The sequence below is a fragment of the Salmo trutta genome, chromosome 17 (assembly GCF_901001165.1).
Source record: "Salmo trutta chromosome 17, fSalTru1.1, whole genome shotgun sequence".
NCBI lineage: Eukaryota > Metazoa > Chordata > Actinopteri > Salmoniformes > Salmonidae > Salmo > Salmo trutta.
This window is the reverse complement of record NC_042973.1, coordinates 55,789,408-55,805,437: the sequence shown is the minus strand read 5'-3', so window position 1 is coordinate 55,805,437 and position 16,030 is coordinate 55,789,408. Positions and strand designations below refer to the sequence as shown.

At 40.2% G+C, this 16,030-nt stretch overlaps 1 protein-coding gene across 1 annotated transcript in view; it reads right to left on the bottom strand.

Annotated features, from left to right (window-relative positions):
• Window positions 1–8,677: 8,677 nt before the first annotated feature.
• The window catches only part of LOC115151385 (zinc finger protein 420-like), a 28,804-nt gene continuing 21,451 nt past the window's right edge, over window positions 8,678–16,030 (bottom strand). The window contains exon 3 of the mRNA XM_029695293.1: window positions 8,678–9,435. Within this exon, the coding sequence (XP_029551153.1) occupies window positions 8,813–9,435 (623 nt within the window). The 3' untranslated portion in view covers window positions 8,678–8,812. The remainder of the gene's footprint in view (window positions 9,436–16,030) is intronic.

Here is a 16,030-nt window from a genome sequence, read left to right as displayed (position 1 = left end):
TTTTGACTGCCCAACCCTTGAGACAATCAGCAACCAAGTTGTCCTTAACACGGACATTTGAGAATGAGAATTAACCTTGATATTCTAAAAGCAGGGCAACAATGTCAATATAATTGTACCAAAAAATTGTCAGTTGGTTGCATAAATAAATATCATTACTAAATGTTACATGAAATGTAAATATGAAATAGCCCCAAAGTCAAAACACAGTTTTAACGTGTCCAAATCATTAACCAATATGCAGAAACAGTTTGGGATGAATTGAAAACCTAAACATAAAATGTACTATATACACAACCATCTGGCACAATAATCATATTACTTGTATTTATTTAAACAAGCACCTTATAAACTGCACAAGCACAAAAAACGCTATTGTTTTGACAAGTAGCAATAAATCACTGATATCAATTAGGGGGGGAAATCAGGTTGTACATGCTGTTGAAACTAACACAACTAAAAAAACACATGGAAATGGGAGATATATTTTACCTCACTGATTAGAGGACAACCTGCAGAAGACAGTCAGCTACATTTTGGAGTGATACATTTAAATTTAGGGGTCGCTGAACAAAGGAACACAACACTTATTTGTCATAACTCATCGATATCACGCTAAAATCATTTGTGTGACAGAAGGGAGATGAGGTTGCACGTCCTGTTAAAACTAACAGCTCAAAAACCACAGGAATCTGGGAATAATGTGTACATCCCTGGTTAGAGGACAATTTGTAGAAAACAGCTAGATACATTTTGAAGTGATGCATTTTGATTCCAGTGCGTAACCAACATTGTAAGTGTAACACAGCTCATTTTTTGTTAGTCACTTTTTGTTAAATCACATAAATAGTACTCTTTCAATTCAGAGCCTGGATTTTCCCCCTGAGGCTTATATCCATATCATGCTGAAATCAATTGAATGGGGAAAACGTTTAGGGTTCTACATTGTGACATCATTAAAATACTCCTTCTACAATATTAAAACATTCTACATTCTGACATATCATTGATATCATGAAACAACTCCTTCATGTATTTTCTGATGTTTGATCAGATGTCTTTTATCGGTGAATCTCTTGTCACACTGATCACAGCTATAAGGTTTCTCTCCTGTGTGTGTTCTCTGGTGTAGAGTCAGAGAGCCAGATTGACCAAAACTCTTCCCACATTGACCACAGCTATAAGGTTTCTCTCCTGTGTGTGTTCTCTGGTGTACAGTCAGAGAGCCAGATGTTATAAAAGTCTTCCCACATTGATCACAGCTATAAGGTTTCTCTCCTGTGTGTATTCTCTGGTGTAGAGTCAGAGAGCCAGATGTAGTAAAACTCTTCCCACATTGATCACAGCTATAAGGTTTCTCTCCTGTGTGTAATCTCTGGTGTGATACCAGATGGCCAGATCCACGAAAACTCTTCCCACATTGACCACAGCTATAAGATTTCTCTCCTGTGTGTGTTCTCTGGTGTGATACTAGATGGCCAGATTGACCAAAACTCTTCCCACATTGATCACAGCTATAAGGTTTCTCTCCTGTGTGTGTTCTCTGGTGTAGAGTCAGCGAGCCAGATGTAGTAAAACTCTTCCCACATTGATCACAGCTATAAGATTTCTCTCCTGTGTGTGTTCTCTGGTGTAGAGTCAGATTTCTAGATGCAGCAAAACTCTTCCCACATTGACCACAGCTATAAGATTTCTCTCCTGTGTGCGTTCTCTGGTGTGATACTAGATGGCCAGATTGACCAAAACTCTTCCCACATTGATCACAGCTATAAGGTTTCTCTCCTGTGTGTGTTCTCTGGTGTAGAGTCAGCGAGCCAGATGTAGTAAAACTCTTCCCACATTGAACACAGCTATAAGGTTTCTCTCCTGTGTGTGTTCTCTGGTGTGATACCAGATGGCCAGATCCACGAAAACTCTTCCCACATTGATCACAGCAATAAGGTTTCTCTCCTGTGTGTATTCTCTGGTGTTGAGTCAGAGTTCTAGATGCAGCAAAACTCTTCCCACATTGACCACAGCTATAAGATTTCTCTCCTGTGTGTGTTCTCTGGTGTGATACCAGATGGCCAGATTGACCAAAACTCTTCCCACATTGAACACAGCCGTAAGGTTTCTCTCCTGTGTGTGTTCTCTGATGAATTTTAATGCCTGATGAGGTGAATCTCTTCCCACAGTCAGAGCAGCAGTGAGTTCTCTTCCCTGTGGATCTCTGCAGGTGTTTCCTGAGGTGTTCTGAGAGACTCTTCTCTGCCTCGTCAGCATCATGATGTTGTTGAAGCTCCCCAGAGGATCCACAATAGTCACGTCTCTCTCCTATGTGAACAACAAAGTCAGACAGATTGTTAAAGGCCCACAACAGCGGAAATCCACTGTAAAAGTGTTGCCAACAGCGCAGCCATGATGTTGTAAACAATTTAAGTCAGTAATGAATGTTACAATTATTTGACAATTGTCCTAAAATGAGCAAGAATAGTCATATTTTGTCTTGTTTTCACATTAGTAGTAACATCGATGTTTGTAGGCTAGAAATAAGTTATTAAAGTTGTTGAAATCCTAAGCAGTGTGCCAGACGACTTTTGGTCTCAAATTTTGGCCCCTTTCTGTGTTTGCTAAAATTGCGGCACGAGGGCGATGCACATGCAAACACACTTGCAGAAACACCTCCCTGCTGATGAGGAAACCGATAGTTATGGTTGTAGTATATCTGGTAATGAGGAAACCACTAGTTATGGATGTAGTATATCTGGTGATGAGGAAACCACTAGTTATGGATGTAGTATATCTGGTAATGAGGAAACCACTAGTTATGGATGTAGTATATCTGGTAATGAGGAAACCACTAGTTATGGATGTAGTATATCTGGTAATGAGGAAACCACTAGTTATGGATGTAGTATATCTGGTAATGAGGAAACCACTAGTTATGGATGTAGTATATCTGCTAATGAGGAAACCACTAGTTATGGATGTAGTTTTTTCTCTCTGCCTGGAGAAAAAATGGTGAGCGACGATTTTAGTTTTTCACAAGGCATTCTGAATATTACAGCACTATCAGGAGTGCTACTCAAGGAAACTCACATTAAGCTCTGTGTCTATTCACTAATTCACCACCGTGGGGGAAAACTCAGGGGAGTTCTCATAGGCTGACAGCAAATATAGCCTCCATTTACAGGTTGTTTATGAGTGCATTTCACATTACTTTAAGATTATAATTGTAAGGCTCGTTTGAATCTCCTGCTTAATATGTTTGTGTTATTGTCGCAAATCAACTGCTTTATACATAAACACTTAAACCTGTAAAATGCTCTTTGGCTAGCTTTGCCATCAGCCTGACAGAGGGTTTTACACTAAGTATTTGCCCATAACATCACCTAACAATAACATAGACCTACTGTAGGACCCATAACTTCACCTAACAACAACATAAACCTACTGTAGGACCCATAACTTCACCTAACAACAACATAGACCTAGGACTATATATTTAATATTTCAGGTGAAACATGGAAACTAAAATGTCTTTGTCATGACATTTCATAACCCGATCACCAGATAATTTTGTGAATAATCCCACTAGGCTACTCTGTAATGTGTTGTCATTCTAAATGTCCTGAATAAAGGAAAATAGCTCTGTGTGTTGAACAATAGCCTATCCATCAAGGAACAATTCTCTACACATTATGAGCTAAGTATCTCTGTGTCCAGACAGACTAACGAGACCCTACTGTAAATCAAGCAGACAATAACACATTATAAACATCAATTTGTTAGGGATGTTGGATCCAACGTGGAGCACGGCATAACTGTCTTTACCAGAGTAATGAATGAAGAAGCACTTTGGTTGTTGTTGCATGTCATGATGTTTGTCATGTGACTGTCATTCAGAAAATGATTTCCTGGATCAGCTGATGATAGTTGAACATGTGACTGTAACTAAACAGCTACAGTATTAAGTATTATGTGTAATTATTGAAGAACTGCGTTAATGACAGTATCCATTTGGGTGTCAATAAAGTTAAGGTGACTCTCGGTTTGAACCACTGGATTTAGCAAACTCTGAAATGATTTAGGATTTCTGTTCCCATGAAAACTGTTTTCCCACCGTAACATAAGGAGACACTAAATGTTACGTAGTTAGAGAGCATTTCAGAGATCTGAATACAAAAAAACTGTCCTAACAGGACAATAACCTAAACCACAAGGCCAAATCTACACTGGAGGAGCTTACCAAGATGACATTGAATGTTCCTGAGTGGCCTAGTTACAGTTTGGACTTAAATCGTCTTGAAAGTCTATGGCAAGACCAGAAAATGGCTTGTGTCCCTGTTTTATTTACATTTTTAGTCATTTAGCAGACGCTCTTATCCAGAGCGACTTACAGTAGTGAATGCATACATTTCATACATGGGAATCGAACCCACAACCCTGGCGTTGCAAACACCATGCGTTGCAAACACCAACTGAGCTACAGGGAAGACTGTTATAAGATAGTACTCACTGTATTTACTGGTGTTAATCAGATCAATGTCCCTGTTTTATAAGATAGTACTCACTGTATTTACTGGTGTTAATCAGATCAATGTCCCTGTTTTAAAAGATAGTACTCACTGTATTTACTGGTGTTAATCAGATCAATGTCCCTGTTTTAAAAGATAGTACTCACTGTATTTACTGATGTTAATCAGATCAATGTCCCTGTTTTAAAAGATAGTACTCACTGTATTTACTGGTGTTAATCAGATCAATGTCCCTGTTTTATTAGATAGTACTCACTGTATTTACTGGTGTTAATCAGATCAATGTCCCTGTTTTATAAGAGAGTACTCACTGTATTTACTGGTGTTAATCAGATCAATGTCCCTGTTTTATTAGATAGTACTCACTGTATTTACTGGTGTTAATCAGATCAATGTCCCTGTTTTATTAGATAGTACTCACTGTATTTACTGGTGTTAATCAGATCAATGTCCCTGTTTTATTAGATAGTACTAACTGTATTTACTGGTGTTAATCAGATCAATGTCCCTGTTTTATAAGATAGTACTCACTGTATTTACTGGTGTTAATCAGTTCTCCAGTCTTCTCTTCTTCGTCCTCCTCTAATGTGACAGTAATCTCCCCCTCTTCATCCTTCATTCCAAAAACGTCTTCATCTTCTTTCACTTCATCCTCCACTCCAAAAACTGAATCTTCCTCCTCTTCTTTCACAGTAACATCCTCCTCCTCTCTGAAGGCGTCTTTCACTGTAACGTCTTTCTCTTCTTCTTTCACGGTAACAGCTTCACCCTCTACTTGTTTTTGTATTGTAACAGCCTCCTCTTCCTCCTCCTCTTTCACTAGACCTTCTTTCTCCATCCAGCAGACCTCTTCTTCTTTAACAGGAGGAGAGTAGCTTAGTGAACTCATGGTCGGGGATAATAGCTAGTTAGCATTAGCGACTAGACTAGTGCTAACTTAACCAGCGAGCTAGGTGACTTACAACGTAAATATTACATAAAATGGGGTAGCTAGTTGTTTCCACATAAGTATGTTTAAAGCAAAATGGCAAATAAACCACGAAATTGTCTAAAGAACTTGAATGTTCCAACTTTGTCGGCTAGCGAGCTACCGAGGTGGCTGCAGTTGTTGAAGAAGAGTTCCGTCCACTAGATTATACGTCACACTAAAAACATCGCCTGAAAGACACATATCGCCATCTGCTGTCTGGAGGGAGGAAACGCAGTTGAGGAGGGAAAACTATTTGTATTCTTCATTATAATTATAATATTATAAAGCAGTTTAGGGAAACGTTTTTTTTCTCTCCATTAAATATTAATATTATATCAACACGTATAAAGAGCAACAAGTGTTGTTTGATTAGTTCAGTTTTTTTATGAGAATTTAAAACAAACTCTACATCTACTCCACATCTGTATTTCTGATTCAGTCAAATAACTAGATATCAAAATAAGCACCTAGTTATTAATACCGTTGATAAAGATGAGCAAAAATGTATAAAATAAATAAACTTTACCCACTACCAGGATATTTTAGCCCAAAACCTGGTTACCTCTCTGCTAGGAGGCTGAAACTTGGCCATAAGTGGATCTTCCAGCAAGACACATCAACATCCACAAAGAAATGGTTAATTGGGCACAAAAATCAACATTTTCAATGGCCATCTCAGTCTTCAGACTTGAACTCCATTGAAAACCTGTGGTTTGAATTGAACAGGGCAGTCCATAAGACAGACTAAATCAAACAAGGACCTGGAGAGATTCTGTATGGAGGAATGGTCTAAGATACCACCCAATGTGTTCTCTAATCTCATAAAACATTTCAGTGTCATTATCCTCCCAAGGGGATGGTGCTGGAGTATTGAAAACATGGGAGGCAATAATTCAGACCCCTACCTTTTGAGAATTACATGTTAAACTAAATCTCTTTCTCTGAGCAATTGTATTAGTATAAAATAATATAATTTATTTCTTTTTTACATACAATATAGCTCAGTATTTTAATTCTTTATTTAATAGAGTCATTTATCTCATCTTTATCAAGGGTGTCAACAATTTTGTCCCCCACTGACCTCCATACTGCTCCTACATGGTGTAACAATACATCATGTAGATGTATAGAATGAACAGACTAGGTCTATACTGCTCCTACATGGTGTAACAATACATCATGTAGATGTATATAATGAACAGACTAGGTCTATACTGCTCCTACATGGTGTAACAATACATCATGTAGATGTATATAATGAACAGACTAGGTCTATACTGCTCCTACATGGTGTAACAATACATCATGTAGATGTATATAATGAACAGACTAGGTCTATACTGCTCCTACATGGTGTAACAATACATCATGTAGATGTATATAATGAACAGACTAGGTCTATACTGCTCCTACATGGTGTAACAATACATCATGTAGATGTATATAATGAACAGACTAGGTCTATACTGCTCCTACATGGTGTAACAATACATCATGTAGATGTATATAATGAACAGACTAGGTCTATACTGCTCCTACATGGTGTAACAATACATCATGTCGATGTATATAATGAACAGACTAGGTCTATACTGCTCCTACATGGTGTAACAATACATCATGTAGATGTATATAATGAACAGACTAGGTCTATACTGCTCCTACATGGTGTAACAATACATCATGTAGATGTATATAATGAACAGACTAGGTCTATACTGCTCCTACATGGTGTAACAATACATCATGTAGATGTATATAATGAACAGACTAGGTCTATACTGCTCCTACATGATGTAACAACACAGTGCATTTGGAAAGTATTCAAACCCCTTCACTTTTTCCACATTTTGTTACGTTACAGCCTTATTCTAAAATGGATAAAAAATTTAAATACTCAATCAATGCATACCCCATAATGACATCACAATACCCCATAATGACAAACCAAAAAACGGTTTTAGATTTTTTTTGCTAATTTATTAAAATAAACTGAAGTATTCAGACCGTTTACTATGTACTTTGTTGAAACACCTTTGGCAGCGATTACAGCTTCCAGTCTTCTGGAGTATGATGCTACAAGCTTGGCACACCTGTATTTGGGGAGTTTCTCCCATTCTTCTCTGCAGATCCTCTCAAGCTTTGTCAGGTTGGATGGGGAGCGACGCTGCACAGCTATTTTCAGGTCTCCGATCGGGTTCAAGTCCGGGCTCTGGCTGGGCCACTCAAGGTTATTCAGAGACTTGTCCCGAAGCAACTCTGGTATTGTTGGCTGTGGGCTTAAGGTCATTGTCCTTTTGGTAGGTGAACCTTCACCCCAGTCTGAGGTCCTGAGCTCTCTGTAGCAGGTTTTCATCAAGGATCTCTCTGCACTCTGTTCATCTTTCCCTTGATCCTGTCTAGTCTCCCAGTCCCTGCCGCTGAAAAACATCCCCACAGCATGATGCTGCCACCACCACGCTTTACGCCAGGCGAGCCGCTTGGCATTCAGGCCAAAGAGTTCAATCTGGGTTTCATCAGACCAGAGAATCTTGTTTCTCATGGTCTGAGAGTCTTTAGGTGCCTTTTGGTAAACTCCAAGCAGGCTGTCATGTGCCTTTTACTGAGGAGTGGCCTCCGTCTGGCCACTCTACCATAAAGGCCTGATTGTTGGAGTGCTGCAGAGATGATTGTCCTTCTGGAAGGTTCTCCCATCTCCACAGAGGAACTCTGGAACTTTGTCAGAGTGAACATCGGGTTCTTGGTCACCTCCCTGACCAAGGTCCTTCTCCCCCGATTGCTCAGTTTGGCCGTGCGGCCAGCTCTAGGAAGAGTCTTGGTGGTTCCAAACTTCTTCTATTTAAGAATGATGGCGGCCACTGTGTTTTTGGGGACCTTCAAATCTGCAGATATTTTTTGGTACCTTTCCCCAGATCTGTGCATCGACACTATCCTGTCTCAGAGCTCTATGGACAATTTCTTCGACCTTATGGCTTGGAATTTGCTCTGACATGCATTGCCAACTGTGGGACCTTATATGGACAGGTATAATCATAAACAATATGATTTAATGTGGCACAAAACAAAAACACAGATTTTCAGTCAAAAATATAAGTCAGAATACAGCCTTTCTATTCTCTCATGTGATTTCAGGTTCTCTGACTGGGAAAATGTCCTTCCACACAGAGAGAGAGCATTGACTGGACTTTTATCGTGTGTGTACTCTTATGCTCCTTCAGGCTCCCTAACCAGGTAAAACCCTTTCGAAACTGGGAACATTGGAAAGGCTTTTCTCCTCTCTATCCCCTCATGAGCTTTTAGGTCCGCCATTCGAGAAAATCAATTTTTACACTGGGAGCAGAAAATGCTTTTCTCCTGTGTGTATTCTTTCATGCCTTTTCAGGTTAGTTAACATGGTAAAACACTTTTCACACTGGGAACATTGGTAAGGCTTTTCTCCTGTGTGTATCCTCTCATGAGCTTTCAGGTGACCGATCTGAGTAAAACTCTTTCCACACTGGGAACATTCGAAAGGCTTTTCTCCTGTGTGTATCCTCTCATGAGCTTGTAGGTCCCATAACTGAATAAAACTCATTCCACAGTGGGAACAGTGATAAGGCTTTTCTCCTGTGTGTATTCTCTCATGCCTTTTCAGGTTAGCTAACACGGCAAAACTCTTTCCACACTGGGAACATTGGTAAGGCTTTTCTCCGGTGTGTAGTCTCTCATGTTCTTTTAATTGCCCTATCTTAGTAAAACTCTTTCCACACTGGGAACATTGGAAAGGCTTTTCTCCTTTGTGTATTCTCTCATGTTCTTTTAATTGCCCTATCTTAGTAAAACTCTTTCCACACTGGGAACATTGGAAAGGCTTTTCTCCTGTGTGTTTCCTCTTATGAGCTTTTAGGTCCCCATCCTGATTAAAACTCATTCCACATTGGGAACAGTGATAAGGCCTTTCTCCAGTGTGTATTCTCTCATGCCTCTTCAGGTTAGCTAACACAGCAAAACTCTTTCCACACTGGGAGCATTGGAAAGGCTTTTCTCCCGTGTGTGTCCTCTCATGCAGTTTCAGGTTCCCTAACCAGCGAAAACTCTTTTCACAGTGGGAGCAGTGGTGTTGTCTCGCTGTTTTGGGCGTCTCTGGGTCTGGTTCCCCTGAAGGACTCTTCCCGCTGTCAGAGTGAGAGTCTGGTATCTCTCCTGCCAAAAGACAAACAGAGGATCTCGTTAAACAGAGACCTGAATGAAACCTCCACATGATAAAACTGTCTTCCTATGAGGTTTAATCTAGACTAGATCCCTCAAAAAGAGCAGAACTGGTCATCACAGAGTGGCTGTAGTGCTTTGTAGGCTGGGTAAATCCATTTGAATTCAATACATTTTTGGCAGCATCCCTTTTGAGTTAAAAAAAGCTTTCCTTACATGTTGGACTATGGAAGAAGTGGTAAGAAAGTGACTTCATGTAACTGAATGTAAAAACATTAATGAGATATACAGTACCAGTCAAAAGTTTGGACACACCTACTCATTCCAGGGGTTTTCTTTATTTTTACTATTTTCTACATTGTAGAATAACAGTGAAGACATGAAAACCATGAAATAACACATATGGAATCATGTAGTAACCAAAAAAGTGGCAAACAAATCAAAATATATTTTAGATTCTTCAAAGTAGCCACCCTTTGCCAGCTTTGCACACTCTTGGCATTGTCTCAACCAGCTTCACCAGGAATGCTTTTCCAACAGTCTTGAAGGAGTTCCCACATATGCTGAGCACTTGTTGGCTGCTTTACCTTCACTCTGCGGTCCAACTCATCCCAAACCGTCGCAATTGGGCCGGCAGCGTAGCCTAGTGGTTAGAGTAACCGAAAGGTTGCAAGTTCAAATCCCCGAGCTGACAAGGTATAAATCTGTTGTTCTGCCCCTGAACAAGGCAGTTAACCCACTGTTCCTAGGCCGTCATTGAAAATAAGAATTTGTTCGTAACTGACTTGCCTAGTTAAATAAAGGTAAATAAATAATAAAATAAATAAAAATTGGGTTGAGGTCGGGTGATTGTGGAGGCCGGGTCATCTGATGCAGCACTCCATCACTCTCCTTTTTGGTCAAATAGCCCTTACACAGCCTGGAGGTGTGTTGGGTCATTGTCCTGCTGAAAAACAAATGATAGTCCCACTAAGCGCAAACCAGATGGGATGGCGTATCGCTTCAGAATGCTGTGGTAGCCAGACAGGTGTGTGCCTTTCCAAATCATGTCCAATCAATTGAATTTACCACAGGTGGACTCCAATCAAGTTGTATAAACATCTCAACAATGATCAATGGAAACAGTATGCACCTGAGATCAATTTCAAGTCTCATAGCAAAGGGTCTGAATACTTATGTAAATTTAGGTATCTGTTTTTTCTTATTAATAAATGTGACATGTTTTCTACAAACCTATTTGAGCTTTTTCATTATGAGGTATTGTGTGTACAGTCGTGGCCAAAGGTTTTGAGAATGACACAAATATACATTTTCACAAAGTCTGCTGCCTCAGATTGTATGATGGTAATTTGCATATACTCCAGAATGTTATGAAGAGTGAGCAGATGAATTGCAATTAATTGCAAAGTCCCTCTTTGCCATGCAAATTAACTGAATCCCAAAAAAACATTTCCACTGCATTTCAGCCCTGCCACAAAAGGACCAGCTGACATCATGTCAGTGATTCTCTCGTTAACCTCTTACATCTAGATGTGCCGCTAGAGGAACGCCTCGCCAATATCCAATGATAGAGCGTGGCGCGAATTACAAACACCTCAGAAATCCCAAAACGTCCATTTTTCAAACATATGACTATTTTACACCATTTTAAAGACAAGACTCTCCTTTATCTAACCACATCATCCGATTTCAAAAAGGCTTTACAACGAAAGCAAAATATTAGATTATGTCAGGAGAGTACCCAGCCAGAAATAATCACACACCCATTTTTCAAGTTAGCATTTAATGTCACAAAAACCAAAACCACAGCTAAACGCAGCACTAACCTTTGATGATCTTCATCAGATGACACTCCTAGGACATTATGTTATACAATACATGCATGTTTTGTTCAATCAAGTTCATATTTATATCAAAAACCAGCTTTTTACATTAGCATGTGACGTTCAGAACTAGCATACCCACCGAAAACTTCCGGTGAATTTACTAAATTACTCACGATAAACATTCACAAAAAAACGTAACAATTATTTTAAGAATTATAGATACAGAACTCCTTTATGCAATCGCGGTGTCCGATTTTAAATAGCTTTTCGGTGAAAGCACATTTTGCAATATTCTGAGTAGATAGCCCAGCCATCATGGCTAGCTATTTTGACACCCACCAAGTTTGGCACTCACCAAACTCAGATTTACTATAAGAAAAATTGGATTACCTTTGCTGTTCTTCGTCAGAATGCACTCCCAGGACTTCTACTTCAACACCCAATGTAGTTTTGGTTCCAAATAATCCATAGTTATATCCAAATAGCTGCATTTTGTTCTTGCGTTCAAGACACTATCCGAAGGGTGACGCGCCGGCGCATATCGTGACAAAAAAATTCAAAATATTCCATTACCGTACTTCGAAGCTGTTTAAAATCAATTTTTATGCGATTTTTCTCGTAAAATAGCGATAATATTCCGACCGGGAGACCTTGTTTTCGTTCAAACACTGAAAATAGAAAACGGAGTCTTCACATGCACGCGCGCACCCGTGTCATTGTTCTCAGAACGACCACTTTCCAAAAGCCCTACTGTTTTTCGCCCAGGGACTGCAGCGAAAAAGTTCTGAGTTCTGTTATACTCACAGACACCATTCAAACAGTTTAAGAAACTTTAGGGTCTTTTCTATCCAAATCAAATAATTATATGCATATTCTAGTTTCTGGGCAGGAGTAATAACAAGATTAAATCGGGTACATTTTTTTATCCGGCCGTGAAAATACTGCCCCCTATCCTAAACAGGTTAACACAGGTGTGAGTGTTGACAAGGACAAGGCTGGAGATCACTCTGTCATGCTGATTGAGTTCGAATAACAGACTGGAAGCTTCAAAAGGAGGGTGGTGCTTGGAATCATGTTGGAGGGTGTTTCTACAGTACTATACTGGGGAAGCCCTTCATGTTGGAGGGTGTTTCTACAGTACTATACTGGGGAAGCCCTTCATGTTGGAGGGTGTTTCTACAGTACTATACTGGGGAAGCCCTTCATGTTGGAGGGTGTTTCTACAGTACTATACTGGGGAAGCCCTTCATGTTGGAGGGTGTTTTGCCTTTGACACTTAAGCAACTGGTTCCAGTGTGTCAGTACAAGGCGTGAAGATGGTTGCATGGAAGTTCCGTTTATAATGTGGAACTGGAATCTGATCTCATGTCTCATTCCGTTGTCGTTGGAGTGAGGCCTTGCCTACCGGTGAAGGGGGTCTCATTCATATTGGGAAATTATTTGGCTGGAGGGAAGGTTGTGCCAAATTCTGTTGTTTGTAAGGAACCCAGTATGAATGAGGGTGCGCGCTCCCTCAACATGATCAGGACAGAGAAACCAGACACGCGCTCCCTCAACATGAGCAGGATAGAGAAACCAGACACACGCTCCCTCAACATGATCAGGACAGAGAAACCAGACACGCGCTCCCTCAACATGATCAGGACAGAGAAACCAGACACGCGCTCCCTCAACATGATCAGGATAGAGAAACCAGACACGCGCTCCCTCAACATGATCAGGACAGAGAAACCAGACATGCTCATTGCTCACATGGAGAACTCCAAACAAAAAGACATTGAAAAAAATGGACAAATCTTGTAAATGATGGTTCTGAAATAAACCAAAACTGGGTTCTCACAAGTGTAGCAGGTTTTAAACAGACAACGTTTCCACTCCGAGAATGACAACGGTAAATGACTGTAATTAATACATTAACAGAAATGAATGTAACCAAATGACAGGAAGTAACAGTACATTTACTACTGGTGACATTTGTTAACTGAAACACAGCTATTTTTTTTCTTCACATCACTCCAGTGTTAATTGCTAAATAGTAATTACCTCTGTAATTACCCATTTATTGCCATCCCTCCTTAATTCATTTGCACATGACGGCGATGATAGATTTATCTATTGTGTTATTGACTGTACGTTTGTTTATCACACGTGTAACTCTGTGTCATGTCTCTCCTGTTCTATTGGACCCACCACTATGTCATTTCTCTCCTGTTCTATTAGACCCACCACTATGTCATTTCTCTCCTGTTCTATTTGACCCACCACTATGTCATTTCTCTCCTGTTCTATTGGACCCACCACTATGTCATTTCTCTCCTGTTCTATTAGACCCACCACTATGTCATTTCTCTCCTGTTCTATTGGACCCACCACTATGTCATTTCTCTGCTGTTCTATTAGACCCACCACTATGTCATTTCTCTCCTGTTCTATTAGACCCACCACTATGTCATTTCTCTCCTGTTCTAAATAGACCCACCACTATGTCATTTCTCTCCTGTTCTATTAGACCCACCACTATGTCATTTCTCTCCTGTTCTATTAGACCCACCACTATGTCATTTCTCTCCTGTTCTATTAGACCCACCACTATGTCATTTCTCTCCTGTTCTATTAGACCCACCACTATGTCATTTCTCTCCTGTTCTATTAGACCCACCACTATGTCATTTCTCTCCTGTTCTATTAGACCCACCACTATGTCATTTCTCTCCTGTTCTATTGGACCCACCACTATGTCATTTCTCTCCTGTTCTATTAGACCCACCACTATGTCATTTCTCTGCTGTTCTATAGGACCCACCACTATGTCATTTCTCTCCTGTTCTATTAGACCCACCACTATGTCATTTCTCTCCTGTTCTATTAGACCCACCACTATGTAATTTCTCTCCTGTTCTATTAGACCCACCACTATGTCATTTCTCTCCTGTTCTATTAGACCCACCACTATGTCATTTCTCTCCTGTTCTATTGGACCCACCACTATGTCATTTCTCTCCTGTTCTATTAGACCCACCACTATGTCATTTCTCTCCTGTTCTATTAGACCCACCACTATGTCATTTCTCTCCTGTTCTATTAGACCCACCACTATGTCATTTGTCTCCTGTTCTATTAGACCCACCACTATGTCATTTCTCTCCTGTTCTATTAGACCCACCACTATGTCATGTCTCTCCTGTTCTATTAGACCCACCACTATGTCATTTCTCTCCTGTTCTATAGGACCCACCACTACGTCATTTCTCTCCTGTTCTATTAGACCCAACCCTATGTCATTTCTCTCCTGTTCTATTAGACCCACCACTATGTCATTTCTCTCCTGTTCTATTAGACCCACCACTATGTCATTTCTCTCCTGTTCTATTAGGACCCACCACTATGTCATTCTCTCCTGTTCTATTAGACCCACCACTATGTCATTTCTCTCCTGTTCTATAGGACCCACCACTATGTCATTTCTCTCCTGTTCTATTAGACCCACCACTATGTCATTTCTCTCCTGTTCTATTAGACCCACCACTATGTCATTTCTCTCCTGTTCTATTAGACCCACCACTATGTCATATCTCTCCTGTTCTATTAGACCCACCACTATGTCATTTCTCTCCTGTTCTATTAGGACCCACCACTATGTCATTTCTCTCCTGTTCTATTAGACCCACCACTATGTAATTTCTCTCCTGTTCTATAGGACCCACCACTATGTCATTTCTCTCCTGTTCTATTAGACCCACCACTATGTCATTTCTCTCCTGTTCTATTAGACCCACCACTATGTCATTTCTCTCCTGTTCTATTAGACCCACCACTATGTCATTTCTCTCCTGTTCTATTAGACCCACCACTATGTCATTTCTCTCCTGTTCTATTAGACCCACCACTATGTCATATCTCTCCTGTTCTATTAGACCCACCACTATGTCATTTCTCTCCTGTTCTATTGGACCCACCACTATGTCATTTCTCTCCTGTTCTATTAGACCCACCACTATGTCATTTCTCTCCTGTTCTATAGACCCACCACTATGTCATTTCTCTCCTGTTCTATTAGACCCACCACTATGTCATTTCTCTCCTGTTCTATTAGACCCACCACTATGTCATTTCTCTCCTGTTCTATTAGACCCACCACTATGTCATTTCTCTCCTGTTCTATTAGACCCACCACTATGTCATTTCTCTCCTGTTCTATTGGACCCACCACTATGTCATTTCTCTCCTGTTCTATTGGACCCACCACTATGTCATTTCTCTCCTGTTCTACTTAGACCCACCACTATGTCATTTCTCTCCTGTTCTATTAGACCCACCACTATGTCATTTCTCTCCTGTTCTATAGGACCCACCACTATGTCATTTCTCTCCTGTTCTATTAGACCCACCACTATGTCATTTCTCTCCTGTTCTATAGGACCCACCACTATGTCATTTCTCTCCTGTTCTATTGGACCCACCACTATGTCATTTCTCTCCTGTTCTATTAGACCCACCACTATGTCATTTCTCTCCTGTTCTATTAGACC